Source organism: Chiloscyllium punctatum, chromosome 15 (assembly GCF_047496795.1).
Source record: "Chiloscyllium punctatum isolate Juve2018m chromosome 15, sChiPun1.3, whole genome shotgun sequence".
Lineage (NCBI taxonomy): Eukaryota > Metazoa > Chordata > Chondrichthyes > Orectolobiformes > Hemiscylliidae > Chiloscyllium > Chiloscyllium punctatum.
Window position 1 is genome coordinate 10,320,544 of NC_092753.1, and position 19,444 is coordinate 10,339,987.

General features: G+C 50.2%; 2 protein-coding genes across 2 annotated transcripts in view; both read right to left on the reverse strand.

Annotated features, from left to right (window-relative positions):
• The window catches only part of LOC140485939 (transmembrane protein 145-like), a 25,708-nt gene extending 20,999 nt beyond the window's left edge, over positions 1 to 4,709 (reverse strand). The window contains exon 1 of the mRNA XM_072584383.1: positions 4,518 to 4,709. Coding sequence (XP_072440484.1) covers positions 4,518 to 4,679 — 162 coding nt within the window. The 5' untranslated portion in view covers positions 4,680 to 4,709. The remainder of the gene's footprint in view (positions 1 to 4,517) is intronic.
• Positions 1 to 19,444, reverse strand: part of cog3 (component of oligomeric golgi complex 3) — a 522,289-nt gene that overhangs the window by 114,038 nt on the left and 388,807 nt on the right. The gene's annotated exons all lie outside the window — the stretch shown is intronic.

Genomic DNA, 19,444 nt, shown 5'->3' on the forward strand with positions numbered 1-19,444 from the left:
CCTGATGCCCCCCTCCCTGGTACCTGGCTGGTCCTGATGCCCCCCTCCCTGGTACCTGGGTGCTCCTGATGCCCCCATCCCTGCTACCTGGGTGGTCCTGATGCTGCCCCTCCCTGGTACCTGGGTGTCCCTGATACCCCCCTTGCTGGTACCTGGCTGGTCCTGATGCCCCCCTCCCTGGTACCTGGCTGTTCCTGATGTTGCCCCCTTCTCCCCCCCGTACCTGGGTGCCCCGATGCCCCCTCTCTGCCCCAGGTACCTGGGTGCCCATGATGCCCCCTCTCTCCCCCCGGTACCTGGCTGGTCCTGATGCTGCCCCCTCTATCCCCTTGGTACCTGGGTGCCTCTGATGCCCCCCCCTCTCTCCCCCCGGTACCTGGCAGTTCCTGATGCTGCCCCCCTCTCTCTCCCTGGTACCTGGGTGCCCCTGATATCCCCTCTCTCCCCCCGGTACCTGGGTGCCCCTGATGCCCCCCTCTCTCCCCCGGTACCTGTTTACGCCTGATGCCCCCTCCCTGGAACTTGGGTGCCCCCTGATGCCCCCCCTCCCGGTACCTGGGTGCCCCTGATGCCCCCTCCAGTACCTGGCTGGTCCTGATGCCCCCCCAGTACCTGGGTGCCCCTGAAGCCCCCCCCGATACCTGGCTGGTCCTGATGCCCCCCCCCGGTACCTGGGTGCCCCTGATGCCCCCCGATACCTGGGTGCCCCTGATACCCCCCCTCTCTCCCCCGGTACCTTGCTGCAACCTGATGCCCCTTCCCTGATATCTGGGTGCCCCTGATGTCCCCCCTCACCCCCCTGGTACCTAGGTGTCCCTGATGCCCCCCTCCCTGGTACCTGGCTGGTCCTAATGCTGCCCCCTCTCTCCCCTCTGGTACCTGGCCGGTCCTGATGCCCCCCTCTCTCCCCGGTACCCTGGGTGCCCCTGATGGCCCCTCCCTGCTACCTGGGTGGTCCTGATGCCCCCCTCCGTGGTACCTGGGTGCCCCTGATGCCCCCCCAGTACCTTGGTGCCCCTGATGCCCCCCAACCTGGTACCTGGGTGCCCCTGATGCCCCCCTCCCTGGTACCTGGGGTGTCCCTGATACCCCCCTCCCTGGTACCTGGGTACCCCTGATACCCCCCCTACCCTGGTACCTGTGTACCCCTGATACACCCCCCTCCCTGGTACCTGGGTGCCCCTGATACCCCCCCTCCCTGGTACCTGTGTGCCCCTGATACCCCCCTCCCTGGTACCTGGCTGGTCCTGATACCCCCCTCCCTGGTACCTGTGTACCCCTGATACCCCCCTTCCTGGTACCTGTGTACCCCTGATACCCCCCTCCCTGGTACCTGTGTACCCCTGATACCCCCCCCCTCCCTGGTACCTGTGTACCCCTGATACCCTCCCTGGTACCTGGGTGCCCCTGATTCCCCGCTCCCTGGTACCTGTGTACCCCTGATACCCCCCCTCCCTGGTACCTGTGTACCCCTGATACCCCGCCCTCCCTGGTACCTGTGTACCCCTGATACCCCCTCCCTGGTACCTGTGTACCCCTGATACCCCCCTCCCTGGTACCTGGGTGCCCCTGATGCCCCCCTCCCTGGTACCTGGGTGTCCCTGATACCCGCCCTCCCTGGTACCTGTGTACCCTTGATGCCCCCCTCCCTGGTACCTGGGTGTCCCTGATGCCCCTCTCCCTGGTACCTGGGTGTCCCCTGATACCCCCCTCCCTGGTACCTGGGTGTCCCTGATACCCCCTCCCCTGGTACCTGTGTGCCCCTGATACCCCCCTCCCTGGTACCTGGGTACCCCTGATACCCCCCCCTTCCTGGTACCTGGGTGTCCCTGATACCCCCTCCCTGGTACCTGGGTACCCCTGATACCCCCCCTTCCTGGTACCTGGGTGCCCCTGATACCCCCTCCCTGGTACCTGTGTACCCCTGATACCCCCTCCTCGGTACCTGTGTACCCCTGATACCCCCCTCCCTGGTACCTGTGTACCCCCTGATACCCCCTCCCTGGTACCTGGGTGTCCCTGATACCCTCCCTGGTACCTGGGTGCCATTGATTCCCCCCTCCCTGTACCTGGGTGCCATTGATTCCCCCCTCCCCTGGTACCTGTGTACCCCTGATACCCCCCTCCCTGGTACCTGTGTACCCCTGATACCCCCCTCCCTGGTACCTGTGTACCCCTGATACCCCCCTCCCTGGTACCTGGGTGCCCCTGATACCCCCCTCCCTGGTACCTGTGTACCCCTGATACCCGCCTTCCCTGGTACCTGTGTACCCCTGATACCCCCCTCCCTGGTACCTGGGTGCCCCTGATACCCCCCTCCCTGGTACCTGGGTGCCCCTGATACCCCCCTCCCTGGTACCTGGGTGTCCCTGATACCCCCCTCCCCTGGTACCTGGGTGCCCCTGATGCCCCCCTCCCTGGTACCTGTGTGTCCCCTGATACCCCCCTCCCTGGTACCTGGGTGCCCCTGAGACACCCCTCCCTGGTACCTGTGTACCCCTGATACCCCCCTCCCTGGTACCTGGGTGCCCCTGATACCCCCCCTCCCTGGTACCTGGGTGCCCCTGATACCCCCCCTCCCTGGTACCTGGGTGTCCCCTGATGCCCCCCTCCCTGGTACCTGGGTGTCCCTGATACCCCCCTCCCTGGTACCTGGGTGCCCCTGATACCCCCCCTCCCTGGTACCTGGGTGTCCCTGATACCCCCCTCCCTGGTACCTGGGTGCTCCTGATACCCCACTCCCTGGTACCTGGGTGCCCCTGATACCCCCCTCCCTGGTACCTGTGTACCCCTGATACCCCCCCTCCCTGGTACCCTGTGTGCCCCTGATACCCCCCTCCCTGGTACCTGGGTGCCCCTGATACCCCCCTCCCTGGTACCTGGGTGCCCCTGATACCCCCCTCCCTGGTACCTGGGTGCCCCTGATACCCCCCTCCCTGGTACCTGTGTACCCCTAATACCCCCCTCCCTGGTACCTGGGTGCCCCTGATACCCCCCTCCCTGGTACCTGTGTGTCCCTGATACCCTCCTCCCTGGTACCTGTGTACCCCTGATACCCCCCCCTCCCTGGTACCTGGGTGCCCCTGATACCCCCTCTCACTGGTACCTGGGTGCCCCTGATACCCCCCTCCCTGGTACCTGGGTGCCCCTGATACCCCCCTCCCTGGTACCTGTGTACCCCTGATACCCCCCTCCCTGGTACCTGGGTGCCCCTGATGCCCCCCTCCCTGGTACCTGTGTGTCCCTGATACCCTCCTCCCTGGTACCTGTGTACCCCTGATACCCCCCTCCCTGGTACCTGTGTACCCCTGATACCCCCCTCCCTGGTACCTGTGTACCCCTGATACCCCCCTCCCTGGTACCTGGGTGCCCCTGATGCCCCCCTCCCTGGTACCTGTGTACCCCTGATACCCCCCTCCCTGGTACCTGGGTGCCCCTGATGCCCCCCTCCCTGGTACCTGGGTGCCCCTGATGCCCCCCTCCCTGGTACCTGGGTGCCCCTGATGCCCCCCTCCCTGGTACCTGTGTACCCCTGATACCCCCCTCCCTGGTACCTGGGTGCCCCTGATACCCCCCTCCCTGGTACCTGGGTGCCCCTGATACCCCCCCTCCCTGGTACCTGTGTGCCCCTGATACCCCCCTCCCTCTTACCTGTGTACCCCTGATACCCCCCTCCCTGGTACCTGGGTGCCCCTGATGCCCCCCTCCCTGGTACCTGTGTACCCCTGATGCCCCCCTCCCTGGTACCTGTGTACCCCTGATACCCCCCTCCCTGGTACCTGGGTGCCCCTGATACCCCCCTCCCTGGTACCTGGGTGCCCCTGATACCCCCCTCCCTGGTACCTGGGTGTCCCTGATACCCCCCTCCCTGGTACCTGGGTGCCCCTGATACCCCTCCTCCCTGGTACCTGGGTGCCCCTGATACCCCCCTCCCTGGTACCTGGGTGCCCCTGATACCCCCCTCCCTGGTACCTGGGTGCCCCTGATACCCCCCTCCCTGGTACCTGGGTGCCCCTGATACCCCCCTCCCTGGTACCTGGGTGCCCCTGATACCCCCCTCCCTGGTACCTGGGTGTCCCTGATACCCCCCTCCCTGGTACCTGGGTGCCCCTGATACCCCTCCTCCCTGGTACCTGTGTGCCCCTGATACCCCCCTCCCTGGTACCTGGGTGCCCCTGATACCCCCCTCCCTGGTACCTGTGTACCCCTGATACCCCCCTCCCTGGTACCTGTGTACCCCTGATACCCCCCTCCCTGGTACCTCTGTACCCCTGATACCCCCCTCCCTGGTACCTGTGTGCCCCTGATACCCCCCTCCCTGGTACCTGGGTGCCCCTGATACCCCCCTCCCTGGTACCTGTGTGTCCCTGATACCCCCCTCCCTGGTACCTGGGTGCCCCTGATACCCCCCTCCCTGGTACCTGGGTGCCCCTGATACCCCCCTCCCTGGTACCTGGGTGCCCCTGATACCCCCCTCCCTGGTACCTGTGTGTCCCTGATACCCCCCTCCCTGGTACCTGGCTGGTCCTGATGCTGCCCCTCACATATTTAGCGGCGGTGCGGTGCCCTCCGCCCGCGATGCCCATCAGCAGCGCCAGGGTGATGTGCCCCGGCCGCAGGACCCAGCTCCCGGTCCCGATCCCGGTCCCGATCCTGATCCCGGTCCCGGTCCCGGCCATCACCAGCCTCACGCACAGACCGTGCGCGGCCCCGACACGCTGCCTGCAGCGCGTCCCCGATTAAAGGGACCCCGTCAGTGTGAGACCTCACCGTGTGACCCAGAGTAACCAATGACAGATCAATACCCAACAATGTATCAAAACTATTCAACCATGATCAATATACAACAATGTTCATTAATATTTCAACAACATGCAACAATATTTATCAATATATCATCAATATATCAACAATATTCATTAATAGCAAAGTCTTTTCCCTGGGGTCGGGGAGTCCAGAACTAGAGGGGCATAGGTTTAGGGTGAGAGGGGCAATTTTTTCACACAGAGGGTGGTACGTGTATGGAATGAGCTGCCAGAGGAAGTGGTCGAGGCTGGTACAATTACAGTATTTAAAAGGCATTTGGATGGGTATATGAATAGGAAGGGTTTGGAGAGATATGCTGGCAGGTGGGACTAGATTGGGTTGGGATATCTGGTCGGCATGGACGGGTTGGGCCGAAAGGTCTGTTTCCATGCTGTACATCTCTATGATTCTAATAGACAACATAATTCATTAATATATCATCAATATATCAACATAATTCATCACTATATCAACAATGTACAAGATAAATAATGTATCATCAATATATCAACAATATCCATTACTATATCAACAATATATAACAAAATCATTAATATATCAATAATATAAAACAACATTCATTAATATATGAACAGTAAACAACAATATTCATTAATACATCATCAATATATTAACAATACTCATTAATATATCAACAAAATTCAACAATGATCAATATAGCAACAAAATTCATTAATATATCAACAATATACAACACAATTCATTAATATATCATCAATATATCACAAAATATACCATGGGGCTGGTACCAGGGGACTGGAGAGTGGCGAATGTTGTGCCCCTGTTCAAAAAAGGGAATAGGGATAACCCCGGGAATTACAGGCCAGTTAGTCTTACTTCGGTGGGAGGCAAAGTAATGGAAAGGGTACTGAGGGATAGGATTTACGAGTATCTGGAAAGACACTGCTTGATTAGGGACAGCCAGCACGGATTTGTGAAGGGTAGGTCTTGCCTTATAAGTCTTATTGAATTCTTTGAGGAGGTGACCAAGCATGTGGATGAGGGTAGAGCAGTGGATGTAGTGTACATGGATTTTAGTAAGGCATGTGATAAGGTTCCCCATGGTAGGCTTATGTGGAAAGTCAGGAGGCATGGGGTAGTGGGAAATTTGGCCAATTGGATAGAAAACCGGTCGAAGTCAGAGAGTGGTGGTAGATGGTAAATATTCAGCCTGGAGTCCAGTTACAAGTGGAGTTCCGCAGGGATCAGTTCTGGGTCCTCTGCTGTTTGTAATTTTTATTAATGCCTTGGAAGAGGGAGTCGAAGGGTGGGTCAGTAAATTTGCAGACGATACGAAGATTGGTGGAGTTGTGGATAGTGAGGAGGGCTGTTGTTGGCTGCAAAGGGACTTAGATATGATGCAGATGGAGTTCAACCCTGCCAAGTGTGAGGTTGTCCATTTTGGAAGGACAAATAAGAATGCGGAATACAGGGTTAACCGTAGGGTTCTTAGTAAGGTGGAGGAGCAGAGGGATCTTGGGGTCTATGTTCATAGCTCTTTGAAAGTTGCCACTCTGGTGGATAGAGCTTGTAAGAAGCCCTATGGTGTATTAGCGTTCATTAGCAGAGGGATTGAATTCAAGAGTCATGAGGTGATGTTGCAGCTGTACAGGACCTTGGTAAGGCCACATTTGGAGTACTGTGTGCAGTTCTGGTCGCCTCACTTTAGGAAAGATGTGGAGGCTTTGGAGAGGGTGCAGAGGAGATTTACCAGGATGTTGCCTGGAATGGAGAATAGGTCGTACGAGGATAGGTTGAGAGTGCTAGGCCTTTTCTCATTGGAACAGCGAAGGTTGAGGGGTGACTTGATAGAGGTTTATAAGATGATCAGGGGAATAGATAGAGTAGACAGTCAGAGACTTTTTCCCCGGGTACAACAGAGTGTTACAAGGGGACATAAATTTAAGGTGAAGGGTGGAAGATATAGGGGAGATGTCAGGGGTAGATTCTTTACCCAGAGAGTGGTGGGGGCATGAATGCGCTGCCTGTGGGAGTGGCAGAGTCAGAATCATTGGCGACCTTTAAGCGGCAATTGGATAGGTACATGGATGGGTGCTTAAGCTAGGACAAATGTTCGGCACAACATCGTGGGCCGAAGGGCCTGTTCTGTGCTGTATTGTTCTATGTTCTATATTCTATGTTCTAAAATTCATTAATATATCATCAATATGTCAACGATATTCATTAATATATCAACAATATGCAACAAAATTCATTAATACATCAATAAAATTCAACAATGATCAATATAGCAACAAAATGCATTAATATATCAACAATATACAACTCGTTAATTAATATATCATCAATATATCAACAAAATTCATTAATATATCAATAATATAAAACAACAGTCATTAATATATCATCAATATATCGACATAATTCGACAATGATCAATATAGCAACAAAATTCATTAATATATCACCAATATATCAACAATATTCATTAATAGCAAAGTCTTTTCCCTGGGTGGGGGAGTCCAGAACTAGAGGGGCATAGGTTTATGGTGAGAGGGGAAAGATATAACAGAGACCTAAGGGGCAACTTTTTCACCCAGAGGGTGGTACGTGTATGGAATGAGCTGCCAGAGGATGTGATGGAGGCTGGTACAGTTACAGCATTCAAAAGGCATTTGGATGGGTATATGAACAGGGTGGGTTTGGAGGGATACGGGCCGGGTGCTGACAGGTGGGACTAGATTGGGTTGGGATATCTGGTCGGCATGGACGGGTTGGACCAAAGGGTCTGTTTCCATGTTGTACATCTCTATGACTCTAATAGACAACATAATTCATTAATATATCATCAATATATCAACATAATTCATTACTATATCAACAATGTACAAGATAATTAATGTATCATCAATATATCAACAATATCCATTACTATATCAACAATATATAACAAAATTCATTAATATATCAATAATGTAAAACAGCATTCATTAATATATGAACAATATACAACAACATTCATTAATATACCATCAATATATCAACAAAACTAATTAATATATCAACAATATACAGCAACATTCATTAATATATCATCATCAAAATGCATTAATATATCAACAATGTACCACAAAATGCATTCATATATCATCAATATATCAACAACATTCATTAATCAATCAACAATTCACAACAATATTCATTAATATATCATCAAGTGCAGGAGAGAGAGAGAGAGACAGAAAGAAACTGATACCAGAGTGAACCTGCAGAGTTACTGCCTTTGCTGTTTGAATTCATGTATCGCTGGACATCGGAGTGCATCTGGGAAAGTTAACAAACAGTGGAGGAACTGGTTGGGCGAAGCTCACAGCACAGAATCATATAAGTTAATTTTTTTAAGTGGCCTGCAGAAAGCCTGCAATAGTGAGTAGACTGGGTTCTTTCTTGATTATATGTTTTTTGAGATATGTCTCTTGATTAAACTTAAAATATAAGCCATAGCTATTAATCTAACCTGAGCAGTGTTTTGTAGAGGAATAAGACGATGTTATTTTCTGGGTCTGTAGATTGTGAAGGAGCAAAAATGGCCTTTGCAGTAAGATGTACTTCTTGTCAGATGTGGCAGTTTAAAGAGAGTTTAAGGGTTACTGCAGATCATATCTGCCATAAATGCTGTTGGATGTGAATCTTATCAGATCGAGTGGATCAGTTGGAGAGACAGATAGAAGCAATAAGGAATTTGCAACAGCAACAGTATGTGATGGATGGCAGTTATAGGAAGGGGGGAAAGTCTCAGATACAGTCACATAGATGGGTTAACTTCAGGAAGGGTGAGAGAGGTCGGCACGAGTGCAGGAGTCTTTTGTGGATATACCCATTTCAAACAGGTATGCTGTTTTGGAAAATGTAGGGGTGATGGATTCGCAGGGGAGCGTAGCACAAACAGCCAAGTTTCTGGTATTGAGACTGGCTCTAATGCAACGAGGGGTACGTTGGCTTCCAAGAGATCAATTGTGTTAGGGGATTCTGTAGTCAGAGGTACAGACAGACATTTCCGTGACCAGCAGAGAAAAAGCAGAATGGTGTGTTCTTTCCCTGGTGTCAGGATCAAGGATGTCTCAGAGAGGGTGCAGAATGTTCTCGTGGGGGAGAGGGGCCAGCAGGAGGTCATTGTCCACATTGGAACCAATGACATTGGAAGGGAAAAGGTTGAGATTCAGAAGGGAGATTACAGAGAGTCAGGCAGAAATTTAAAAAGGAGGTTCTCAAGAGTAGTAATATCTGGATTACTCCTGGTGCTACGAGCTAGTGAGGGCAGGAATAGGACGATAGAGCAGATGAATGCATGGCTGAGGAGCTGGTGTATGGGTGAGGGATTCACAAGTTTGGATCATTGGAATCTCTTTTGGGGTAGAAGTGACCTGTACAAGATGGACGGATTGCACCTAAATTGGAAGGGGACTAATATACTGGCAGGGACATTGGCTAGAGCTGCTCGGGAGGATTTAAATGAGTAAGGGGGGGGGGGGGGGGGGCGGGGTGGACCAAGGGAGACAGTGAGGGAAGAGATTGATCTGAGACTGGTACAGCTGAGAACAGAAGTGAGTCAAACAGTCAGGGCAGGCAGGGACAAGGTAGGACTAATAAATTAAACTGCATTTATTTCAATGCAAGGGCCTAACAGGGAAGGCAGATGAACTCAGGGCATGGTTAGGAACATGGGACTGAGATATCATAGCAATTACGGAAACATGGCTCAGGGATGGGCAGGACTGGCAGCTTAATGTTCCAGGATACAAATGCTACATGAAGGACAGAAAGGGAGGCAAGAGAGGAGGGGGGAGTGGTGTTTTTGATAAGGGATAGCATTACAGCTGTGCTGAGGGAGGATATTCCTGGAAATACATCCAGGGAAGTTATCTGGGGGAAACTGAGAAATAAGAAAGGGATGATCACCTTATTGGGATTGTATTATAGACCCCCTAATAGTCAGAGGGAAATTGAGAAACAAACTTGTAAGGAGATTTCAGTTATCTGTAAGAAAAATAGGGTAGACATGGTAGGGGGTTTTAACTTTCCAAACATCGACTGGGACTGCCATTGTGTTAAGGGTTTAGAAGGAGAGGAATTTATTAAGTGTGTACAAGACAACTTTCTGATTCAGTATGTGGATGTACCAAGTACAGAAGGTGCAAAACCTGACCTACTCTTGGGAAATAAGGCAGGGCAGGTGACTGAGGTGTCATTGGGTTGCACTTTGGGGCCAGCGACCATAATTCTATTAGATTTAAAATAGTGATGGAAAAGGATAGAGCAGATCTAAAAGTTGAAGTTCTAAATTGGAGAAAGGCCAATTTTGACAGTATTAGGCAAGAACTTTCAAACTCTGATTGGGGGCAGATGTTCGCAGGTAAAGGGATGGCTGGAAAATGGGAAGCCTTCAGAAATGAGATAACAAGAATCCAGATAAAGTATATTCCTGTCAGGGTGAAAGGGAAGGCTGGTAGGTGTAGGGAATGCTGGATGACTAAAGAAATTGGGGGTTTGGTTAAGAAAAAGAAGGAAGCATATGTAAGGTATAGACAGAATAGATCGAGTGAATCCTTAGAAGAGTATAAAGGAAGTCGGAGTGTACTTAAGAGGGAAATCAGGAGGGCAAAACGGGGACATGAGATAGCTTTGGCAAATAGAATTAAGGAGAATCCAAAGGGGTTTTACAAATACATTAAGGACAAAAGGGTAACTAGGGAGAGAATAGGGCCCCTCAAAGATAACGAGGGAGAGAATAGGGCCCCCCCAAAGATCAGCAAGGCGGCCTTTGTGTGGACCAAAGGAGATGGGGGAGATACTAAACGAGTATCTAGCATCAGTATTTACTGTGGAAAAGGATATGGAAGATATAGACTGTAGGGAAATAGATGGTGACATCTTGAAAAATGTCCAGATTACAGAGGAGGAAGTGCTGGATGTCTTGAAACAGATAAAGGTGGATAAATCCCCAGGACCTGATCAAGTGTACCTGAGAACTCTGTGGGAAGCTAGAGAAGTGATTGCTGGGCCTCTTGCTGAGATATTTGTATCATCGATAGTCACAGGTGAGGTGCGGGAAGACTGGAGGTTGGCAAACATGGTGCCACTGTTTAAGAAGGGTGGTAAGGACAAACCAGGGAACTATAGACCAGTGAGCCTGACCTCGGTGGTGGGCAAGTTGTTGGAGGGAATCCTGAGGGACAGGATGTACATGTATTTGGAAAGGCAAGGACTGATTCGGGATAGTCAACATGGCTTTGTGCGTGGGAAATCATGTCTCACAAACTTGATTGAGGTTTTTGATGAAGTAACAAAGAGGATTGATGAGGGCAGAGCGGTAGATGGGATCTATATGGACTTCAGTACCCTATCCATGTCTGTCATGATTTTATAAACCTTTATAGGAGACTGGTACAAATACAACATTTAAAAGGCATCTGGATGGGTATGTGAATAGGATGGGTTTAGAGGGATATGGGCAGGGTGAACATAGAACATAGAACATAGAACATAGAACAATACAGCACAGAACAGGCCCTTCGGCCCACGATGTTGTGCCGAACTTCTATCCTAGATTAAGCACCCATCCATGTACCTATCCAAATGCCGCTTAAAGGTCGCCAATGAATCTGACTCTACCACTCCCACGGGCAGCGCATTCCATGCCCCCACCACTCTCTGGGTGAAGAACCCACCCCTGACATCTCCCCTATACCTTCCACCCTTCACCTTAAATTTATGTCCCCTTGTAACACTCTGTTGTACCCGGGGAAAAAGTTTCTGACTGTCTACTCTATCTATTCCTCTGATCATCTTATAAACCTCTATCAAGTCACCCCTCATCCTTCGCCGTTCCAACGAGAAAAGGCCGAGAACTCTCAACCTATCCTCGTACGACCTACTCTCCATTCCAGGCAACATCCTGGTAAATCTTCTCTGCACCCTCTCCAAAGCTTCCACATCTTTCCTAAAGTGAGGCGACCAGAACTGCACACAGTACTCCAAATGTGGCCTAACCAAAGTCCTGTACAGCTGCAACATCACCTCACGACTCTTGAATTCAATCCCTCTGCTAATGAACGATAATACTCCATAGGCCTTCTTACAAACTCTATCCACCTGAGTGGCAACCTTCAAAGATCTATGTACATAGACCCCAAGATCCCTCTGTTCCTCCACCTGACCAAGAACCCTACCATTAACCCTGTATTCCGCATTCTTATTTGTTCTTCCAAAATGGACAACCTCACACTTGGCAGGGTTGAACTCCATCTGCCACTCCTCAGCCCAGCTCTGCATCATATCTAAGTCCCTCTGCAGCCGACAACAGCCCTCCTCACTGTCCACAACTCCACCTATCTTTGTATCATCTGCAAATTTACTGACCCACCCTTCGACTCCCTCATCTAAGTCATTAATAAAAATTACAAACAGCAGAGGACCCAGAACTGATCCCTGCGGAACTCCACTTGTAACTGGACTCCATGCTGAATATTTACCATCTACTACCACTCTCTGACTTCGACCGGTTAGCCAGTTTTCTATCCAATTGGCCAAATTTCCCTCTATCCCATGCCTCCTGACTTTCCGCATAAGCCTACCATGGGGAACCTTATCAAATGCCTTACTAAAATCCATGTACACTACATCCACTGCTCTACCCTCATCCACATGCTTGGTCACCTCCTCGAAGAATTCAATAAGACTTGTAAGGCAAGACCTACCCTTCACAAATCCGTGCTGGCTGTCCCTAATCAAGCAGTGCCGTTCCAGATACTCGTAAATCCTATCCCTCAGTACCCTTTCCATTACTTTGCCTACCACAGAAGTAAGACTAACTGGCCTGTAATTCCCGGGGTTATCCCTATTCCCTTTTTTGAACAGGGGCACAACATTCGCTACTCTCCAGTCCCCTGGTACCACCCCCGTTGCCAGTGAAGACGAGAAGATCATTGCCAACGGTACTGCAATTTCCTCTCTTGCTTCCCACATAATCCTAGGATATATCCCGTCAGGCCCGGGGGACTTGTCTATCCTCAAGTTGTTCAAAATGTCCAACACATCTTCCTTCCTAACAGATATCTCTTCTAGCTTATCAGTCCGTTTCACACTCTCCTCTTCAACAATACAGTCCCTCTCGTTCGTAAATACTGAAGAGAAGTACTTGTTCAAGACCTCTCCTATCTCTTCCGACTCAATACACAGTCTCCCACCACTGTCCTTGATCGGACCTACCCTCGTTCTCGTCATTCTCAGGTTTCTCACATACGCATAGAATGCCTTGGGGTTATCCTTGATCCTATCCGCCAGGGATTTTTCATGCCCTCTCTTAGCTCTCCTAATCCCTTTCTTCAGGTCCCTTCTGGCTATCCTGTATCCCTCCACTGCTCTGTCTGAACCTTGTTTCCTCAACCTTATGTAAGCCTCCTTCTTCTTCTTTACTAGACATTCAACCTCCCTCGTCAACCAAGGCTCCCTCACACGACCATTTCTTTCCTGCCTGATCGGTACATACATATCAAGGACACGTCGTATCTGCTCCTTGAAAAAGTCCCACATTTCCACCACATCCTTCCCTGACAGCCTATGCTCCCAACGTATGCTCCTCAAATCCTGTCTTACAGCATCGTAATTTCCCTTCCCCCAATTGTAGAAACTTCCTTGTTGTGCGCACCTATCTCTCTCCATAACCAAGGTGAAAGTCACAGAATTGTGGTCGCCATCACCAAAATGTTCACCCACTAACAAGCCCACCACTTGTCCCGGTTCGTTACCGAGTACCAAATCCAATATGGCCTCCCCTCTGGTTGGACACTCTACATACTGCGTTAGAAAAGCTTCCTGGACACACTGCACAAACACCGCCCCATCCAATCTACTTGATCTAAAGAGCTTCCAATCAATATTTGGGAAGTTGAAGTCGCCCATGACTACGACCCTGTGGCTTCTGCACCTTTCCAAAATCTGTTTCCCAATCTGTTTCTCCACATCTCTGCTGCTATTGGGGGGCCTATAATAAACACCCAACAAGGTGACTGCACCTTTCCTATTTCTGACTTCAACCCATACTACCTCCAGAGGCAGATCCCCCTCAAACTTCCTTTCTGCAGCCGTTATACCATTTCTAATTAGCAATGCCACCCCCCCTCCTTTTTTACCACCCTCCCTAATCTTACTGAAACATCTGTAACCAGGAACCTCCAACAGCCATTCCTGTCCCTCATCTATCCATGTTTCCGTGATGGCTACAACATCGTAGTCCCAGGTACCGATCCACGCCTTAAGTTCACCCACCTTATTTCTGATACTCCTTGCATTGAAGTATACGCACTTGAGCCCATCTCTGTGTCCGCAAGTAGTCCCTGTCAGTGCTACCTTCTCCACAGCCTCCCTACAGTCTTGGACATCCTGACACACAGCTAGCTTACTTGCTGGACTACAAGTCCGGATCCCATCACCCTGCCAAATTAGTTTAAACCCCCCCGAAGAGTGCTAGCAAACCTACCCCCCAGGATATTGGTGCCCTTCTGGTTCAGGTGCAACCCGTCCTGTTTATACAGGTCCCACCTTCCCCAGAATGCAGTCCAATTGTCCAAATATCTGAAGCCCTCCCTCCTACACCATCCTTGCAGCCACGTGTTCAACTGCACTCTCTCCCTATTCTTTGCCTCTCTGTCACGTGGCACCGGCAACAACCCAGAGATGACGACTCTGTCTGTCCTAGCTTTTAGCTTCCAGCCTAACTCCTTGAGCTCTTGAATGACCTCCCCACCCCTCTTCCTACCTATGTCGTTGGTGCCAATGTGTACCACGACTTCTGGCTGCACACCCTCCCCCTTAAGGATTCTGAAGACACGGTCCGAGACGTCTCGGACCCTGGCACCCAGGAGGCAACAAACCATCCGAGAGTCTCGCCCATGTCCACAGAACCGCCTGTCCGTCCCTCTAACTAGAGAGTCCCCTATAACTAGCGCTCTCTTCTTCTCCCCCTTTCCCTTCTGAATCTCAGAGCCACAGACCCCTTCACTGCAGCTTACACCTGCAAGGCTGTCCCCCCCAACAGTTTCCAAAGCTGCATACTTATTTTTTAGGGGAACGACCACAGGGGAACCCTGCACTGCCTGCTTCTTCCCCTTCCCACCTCTAACTGTTACCCAGCTACCTCTGTTCTCTGGCGTAACTATGTCCCTGTAGCTTCTATCGATCACCCTCTCAGCCTCTTGAATAATCCTCAGCTCATCCAGCTCCAGTTCCAGTTCCCTAACTCGTTCGGTGAGGATCAGGATCTGACTGCATTTCCTGCACACGAAGTCGGCAGGAGTATCGGTGGTCACCCCTACCTCAAACATCCTGCAGGAGGAACATTCCACCGCCTGTGCTGCCATGACTGTACACTGTACACTGTACACGGTGCTGGCAAATGAGGACGAGGTTAGGTTAGGATATCTGGTTGGCATGGACAGGTTGGACTAAAAGGTCTGTTTCCATGCTGTACACCTCTATGACTATAATAATATTTATTAATATATCAACAATATTCAAGAACATATCAACAATATTTATTAATATATCAACAACATTCAACAAAATATCAACAATATTCAATAATATATTGAAGTGGGAGTTGATATGGGGCATGCTGACATGGGGCACACAGACACAAGATGGCCGCTGAGCCATAATTTGGGTACTTAGCACACAAGATGGCCGCTGAGCCATAATTTGGGTACTTAGCACACAAGATGGCCACTGAGCCATAAGTTGGTTCACGTAGCACACAAGATGGCCGCTGAGTCATTACATGGAAAAACACAGCAAAGCATACACAGATACTGCCAGAGGCCTACAGGATACCAGCACAATAGACACAGAACATAGATGATTAGTTTAAGGCGGTTGGGGGAGAGAATACACATCAGTAACGTCTACTGCCTGCCGAAGTGTCTGAGTCCAGCCACCACCTTCAATAGAAAAGTGAAGTACCTGAGACTGCCTGTGTACAAGTGTTAATACCCCGGGTTTGCAGAAATGGAAAACGATCCTCCTTCCCAGGAGGAACAATCGTGACCAATTACTGCAGCAAGGGCCTTCCGTGTAGCTGCTGAAACTCTGTCAAGTTTTCTGTCAACAAACCATGCTGCACAAAGACTCAGATACTTGAATTATTGTACCATGAAATTTATAAAATATCGTGACACGTGCTCCGAGGGAGAGAGAAGGCTCGCAGCTGACAGCAGAACTGCCGGATGTTTGTGTGTGTCTCTCTCTCTCTAAGTATCCCTCTCTCTCTCTCTATCTCTCTCTCTCTACCTGTCTCTCTCCCCCCCTCTCTCTCTATCTCTCTCTCTCTAAGTCTCCCTCTCTCTCTCTCTCTATCTCTCTATCTCTCTCTCTCTATCTCTCTCTCCCCCCCTCTTTCTCTCTCTCTATCTCTCTATCTCTCTCTCTCTCTCTATCTATCTCTCTCTCCCTCTCTCTCTTTCTCCCCGGAGCTCTGGTTTCTTTATACAATTTAGGGATGGCACGGGGGCTCAGTGGTGAGCACTGCTGCCTCACAGTGTCAGGGACCTGGGTTCAATTCCCGCCTCAGGCAACTGACTGTGTGGAGTTTGCACATTCTCCCTGTGTCTGTGTGGGTTTCCTCCGGGTGCTCCAGTATCCTCCCACTGTCCAAAGATGTGCAGGTCAGGGTGGATTGGGTGTGCTAAATTGCCCAAAGCGTCAGGTACATGAGTCAAAGGGAAATGGGCCTGGGTGGGTTTCTCTTCAGAGGGTCGGTGTGGACTTGTTGGGCCGAAGGGCCTGTTTCCACACTCTAGGGAATCTAATCTAAATTCTGTCGTTGGATCCCGATTCTAACTCTGAGAATAGTGGTTTTCCCCACAACAATACCAACATTATTCACAAATATGTTAACAATATTCATTAATACATCAATAACATACAACAATGAGAGGCCTGTGCAGTGGTATTGTCTCTACCTCTGAGTCAGAAGAGCCCAAGTTCAAATCTCATCTGCTTCACACCAAGGTCGGTCATGATAATATCTCTGGACAGGATGGTTAAACATATTTGTAATGTTTACCTTTCTAATTTTAGTTTTTAGTTTCCTAACTTAGACTATGAATCACTGTAATGTAACTTTTATTTTCTATACTTCTCTATTTTGTATCTAAGATTTTGTACCGAGGTACTTTGTGCCAAAGATGGTGCCATATGGGGATACATTTTCTACTTTACACTGCACTCCTGTAGCAATAAAGCAAATTCTAACCCATCAGAATATCATCAAGTCATAGAGATGTACAGCACGGAAACAGACCATTCGGGCCAATCCATCCATGCCGACCAGATATCTCAACCCAATCTAGTTCCACCTGCCAGCACCCGGCCCATATCCCTCCAAACCCTTCCTATTCATATACCCATCCAGATGCCTTTTAAATGTTGTTATTGTACCAGCCTCCACCACATCCTCTGGCAGCTCATTCCATACACGCACCACCCTCTGGGTGAAAACATTGCCCTTTAGGTGTCTTTTATATCTTTCCCCTCTCACCCTAAACCTATGCCCTCTCGTTCTGGACTCCCCGACCCCAGGGAAAAGACTTTGTCTCTTTATCCTATCCATGCCCCTCATGATTTTGTAAACCTCTATAAGGTCACCCCTCAGCCTCTGACGCTCCAGGGAAAACAGCCCCAGCCTGTTCAGCCTCTCCCTGTAGCTCAAACCCTCCAACCCTGGCAACATCCTTGTAAATCTTTTCTGAACCCTTTCAAGTTTCACAACATCTATCCGATGGGAAGGAGACCAGAATTGCACGCAATATTCCAACAGTGCCCTTACCAATGTCCTGTACAGCCGCAACATAACCTCCCAACACGGTGGCACAGTGGTTAGCACTGCTGCCTCACAGCGCCAGAGACCCGGGTTCAATTCCCGCCTCAGGCGACTGACTGTGTGGAGTTTGCACATTCTCCCCGTGTCTGCGTGGGTTTCCTCCGGGTGCTCCGGTTTCCTCCCACAGTCCAAAGATGTGCAGGTCAGGTGAATTGGCCATGCTAAATTGCCTGTAGTGTTAGCTAAGGGGTAAATGTAGGGGTCTGGGTGGGTTGTGCTTCGGCGGGTCGGTGTGGACTTGTTGGGCCGAAGGGCCTGTTTCCACACTGTAAGTAATCTAATCTAATCTAATCTAATCCTGTACTCAATACTCTGACCAATAAAGGAAAGCATACCAAACACCTTCTTCACTATCCTATCTACCTGCGACTCCACTTTCAAGGAGTTATGAACCTGCACTCCAAAGTCTCTTTGTTCAGCAACACTCCCTAGGACCTTACCATTAAGTGTATAAGTCCTTCTAAGATTTGCTTTCCCAAAATGCAGCCCCTCACATTTATCTGAATTAAACTCCATCTGCCACTTCTCAGCCCATTGGCCCATCTGGTCAAGATCCCACTGTAATTTGAGGTAACCCTCTTCGCTGGGGGAGTGTGAGGACCGCAGATGATGGAGATCAGCGTCAAGGGTGTGGTGCTGGAAAAACACAGCAGGTCAGGCAGCATCTGAGGAGCAGGAGATTCAACGTTTCGGGCAAAAGCCCTTCATCAGAATACAGGCAGACAGCCTGAAGGGTGGAGAGAAGGGTGGATGCTAAATTGTCCCATAGTGTTCAGGGATGTGCAGGTTAGGGTGGACTGGCCGTGCTAAATTGTCCCATAGTGCCCAGGGATGTGCAGGTTAGGGTGGATTGGCCATGCTAAATTGTCCCATAGTGTCCAGGGATGTGCAGGTTAGGGTGGATTGGCCACGCTAAATTGTCCCATAGTGCCCAGGGATGTGCAGGTTAGGGTGGATTGGCCATGCTAAATTGTCCCATAGTGCCCAGGGATGTGCAGGTTAGGGTGGATTGGCCATGCTAAATTGTCCCATAGTGCCCAGGGATGTGCAGGTTAGGGTGGATTGGCCATGCTAAATTGTCCCATAGTGCCCAGGGATGTGCAGGTTAGGGTGGATTGGCCATGCTAAATTGTGCGAGGTTTGTGAAGGTTTGTAGCTCAGGTTGAAGTTTAGGGTGTAGGTTTGCTCACTGAGCTGGAGGTTTGATATCCAGACGTTTCATTACCTGGCTGGGTAACATCATCAGTGGTGACCTCCAAGTGAAGCGAAGCTGTTGTCTCCTGTTTTCTATTTATATCTTTCTCCTGGATGGGGTTCCTGGGGTTTGTGGTGATGTCATTTCCTGTTCATTATCTGAGGGGTTGATCGATGGTATCTAGGTCTATGTGTTTGTTTATGGTGTTGTGGTTGGAGTGTCAGGCGTCTAGGAATTCTCTGGGATGTCTTTGCTGAGCCTGTCCCAGGATAGATGTGTTGCCCCAGTCAAAATGGTGGGTTTTTCCATCTTTGTGTAGGGCTACGAGGGAGAGGGGGTCATGCCTTTTTGTGGCTCGCTGGTGTTCGTGTATCCTGGTGGCTAACTTTCTTCCTGTTTGTCCTACGTAGTGTTTGTGACAGTCCTTGTATGGAATTTTGTAGATGTCGTTGGTTTTGTCCGTGGGTTGTACTGGGTCTTTTAAGTTTGTTAGTTTTTGTTTGAGAGTGTTGGTGGATTTGTGTGGT